Below are 2198 nucleotides of genomic sequence, written 5' to 3'. Positions count from 1 at the left end.
ATATATCCTTCCTCAAACGTTTCAAAGCGCCGCTGTAAAAAATCTCTATCGAATGTCTGGACCTGCGGAGCGAATTCTCGATGCACTATACTACAGATGTAAAAAAAAAATATATAAAATAAAATAGTATAAATGATGAGCATGCGCTTGGTTGAACTGCGGATCTGTCGTGCCTTTGAAGCGCTCGTGCAACCCGAAACTTTGCGTACGACCCATTGCCTCTTCGCTGTAAGCTTGCCGAAGCATGTTCAGTGTCTCTGGAGCAGAATTACCAAGTTCAACTCAAAATTTCACGTTGGCTCTTTGTTCCAACTTCTTGTCCACGACAAAATTTTTGTAGACTACCGCACACTCGTGATCACATAAACACAAATTTCACAACTTGTGAAATAAACAGTACGATGTCACTTGGCACACTGCCTTATGAAGGTCACCGCTTGCTCTGCATAACTCTGCATTTAGCAGGGTTATGGGCAGGAAATTGTATATGATATTCGCGTCCTTTCTCAACACACCTCGGCTCACAGACCTGGAAATTCTCCCTTTTTGCTGCAAGCTGTGATAGTCATTTGCCAAGAGGTCATCAAACAACTCTGCCATATAATGATAAATCTCATAGCGTAAATTGCTCAGTGTCGTTTCGTCTGTCTTTATGTTCTGAGTTCAAATTACGACGAGGTCGACATTTCCTTTCATTCTCCTGGAGTCGATAAAATAAGTATCAGCTGAGAACTTACTCCTTGCCCTGAAACTACTGGTATTTTGTCAAAATTTTTAACTAATAGGTGCAGGAGTGGCTGTGTGGTAACTAGCTTGCTTACCAACCACATAGTTCTGGGTTCAGTCCTACTGCGTGGCACCTTGTGCAAGTGTCGTCTACTATAGCCTCGGGCCGACCAAAGCCTTGTGAGTGGATTTGGTAGACGGAAACTGAAAGAAGCCCGTCGTATATATGTGTATATATATATATATATGTGTGTGTGTGTGTATATGTTTGTGCGTCTCTGTTTGTCCTCCCCAGCATCACTTGACAACCGATGCTGCTGTGTTTACGTCCCCGTAACTTAGCGGTTCGGCAAAAGTGACGATAGAATAAGTACTAGGCTTACAAAGAATAAGTCCTAGGGTCGATTTGCTCGACTATAAAGGCGGTGCTCCAGCATGGCCACAGTCAAATGACTGAAACAAGTAAAACAGTAAAAGAGTAATATATAAGGACATTTCAAATAATTCCAAACACCGTTACAAAATATAACATCATATAGATTATTCACGTAGCAAATGCGCAACAAATTATTAAAACATCTTATATAATAAATGAGTTAATTTTTATAGCTATTTTATTTTCCTTCAGATGCTGCTGTGTGATATAATGTGCTTTGCAGCTCTTGAAAACCCCACTACGGAAGATCCATGTTTGCTGAAAGATTACCCTAAATTGCAAGCTTTAAGAGAAAAAGTTGCAAATCATCCCAAAATAGCCAGTTACCTATTAAAACGAAATACCACTTCATTTTAATGAGATATGTTTTGTTTTATCACAAGAATAGTAATCTCGAAATGTGTGTAAATGTTATGATGTGTGCGAGTCATTATCGTTCGCAACTTTGGTAGCCAATGAAGAACGCTTGAGATTCTTGCAAAATCTGAGAGTGGCTGATTAAATTGCTAAGAACATATGTGAAGTGTTATAATTAAGATAACAGAATTATTAAATTTTAACTTGAGTTATGTATTAAATCGTCTGCCTAAACGAGATTGAGATGAATACAAAATATATTTATAATTGAATTTTGCTCTTATTTATTTTTTATTTTTCAAATTATGTTTAAATTGTCCTATATATACAGTTATAAAATAACTAAAGCAAATGTACTCATTATCTATATATATATAAAAATGAGAATGTGTGTCTGTCTGTCTGTCTGTCTGTCTGTGTGAATTCCTAAAACTCGAGAACTACGCAACCAATTTCATTCAAATTTTACAGATGCCTTACTTAGGGTTCCAGTTGTGTTTTAGTCAAAAAAAATTTTAACTTCTTCCAGAGTTCGAGCCCATGGCAACATAATATCTCCTCCACTATTTAAGTATTACGTGTCAAAAGTGAAACAAAAACACTCATGTCAAATACTTTCACTTTAAAAATGAAACTATTCTACTAACTGAAACAATCACATTTCGATACTGTAATGACC

At 36.9% G+C, this 2198-nt stretch overlaps 1 protein-coding gene across 1 annotated transcript in view; it reads left to right on the top strand.

Moving 5' to 3' along the window:
• The window catches only part of LOC106869784 (S-crystallin 4), an 18168-nt gene extending 16377 nt beyond the window's left edge, over window positions 1-1791 (top strand). Inside the window, exon 6 of the mRNA XM_014915644.2 lies at window positions 1355-1791. Coding sequence (XP_014771130.1) covers window positions 1355-1519 — 165 coding nt within the window. The 3' untranslated portion in view covers window positions 1520-1791. The remainder of the gene's footprint in view (window positions 1-1354) is intronic.
• Window positions 1792-2198: the final 407 nt, after the last annotated feature.

Source organism: Octopus bimaculoides, chromosome 5 (assembly GCF_001194135.2).
Source record: "Octopus bimaculoides isolate UCB-OBI-ISO-001 chromosome 5, ASM119413v2, whole genome shotgun sequence".
NCBI lineage: Eukaryota > Metazoa > Mollusca > Cephalopoda > Octopoda > Octopodidae > Octopus > Octopus bimaculoides.
Note: the sequence above shows the minus strand (reverse complement) of the source record. Positions and strands in the feature narration are given on the sequence as shown.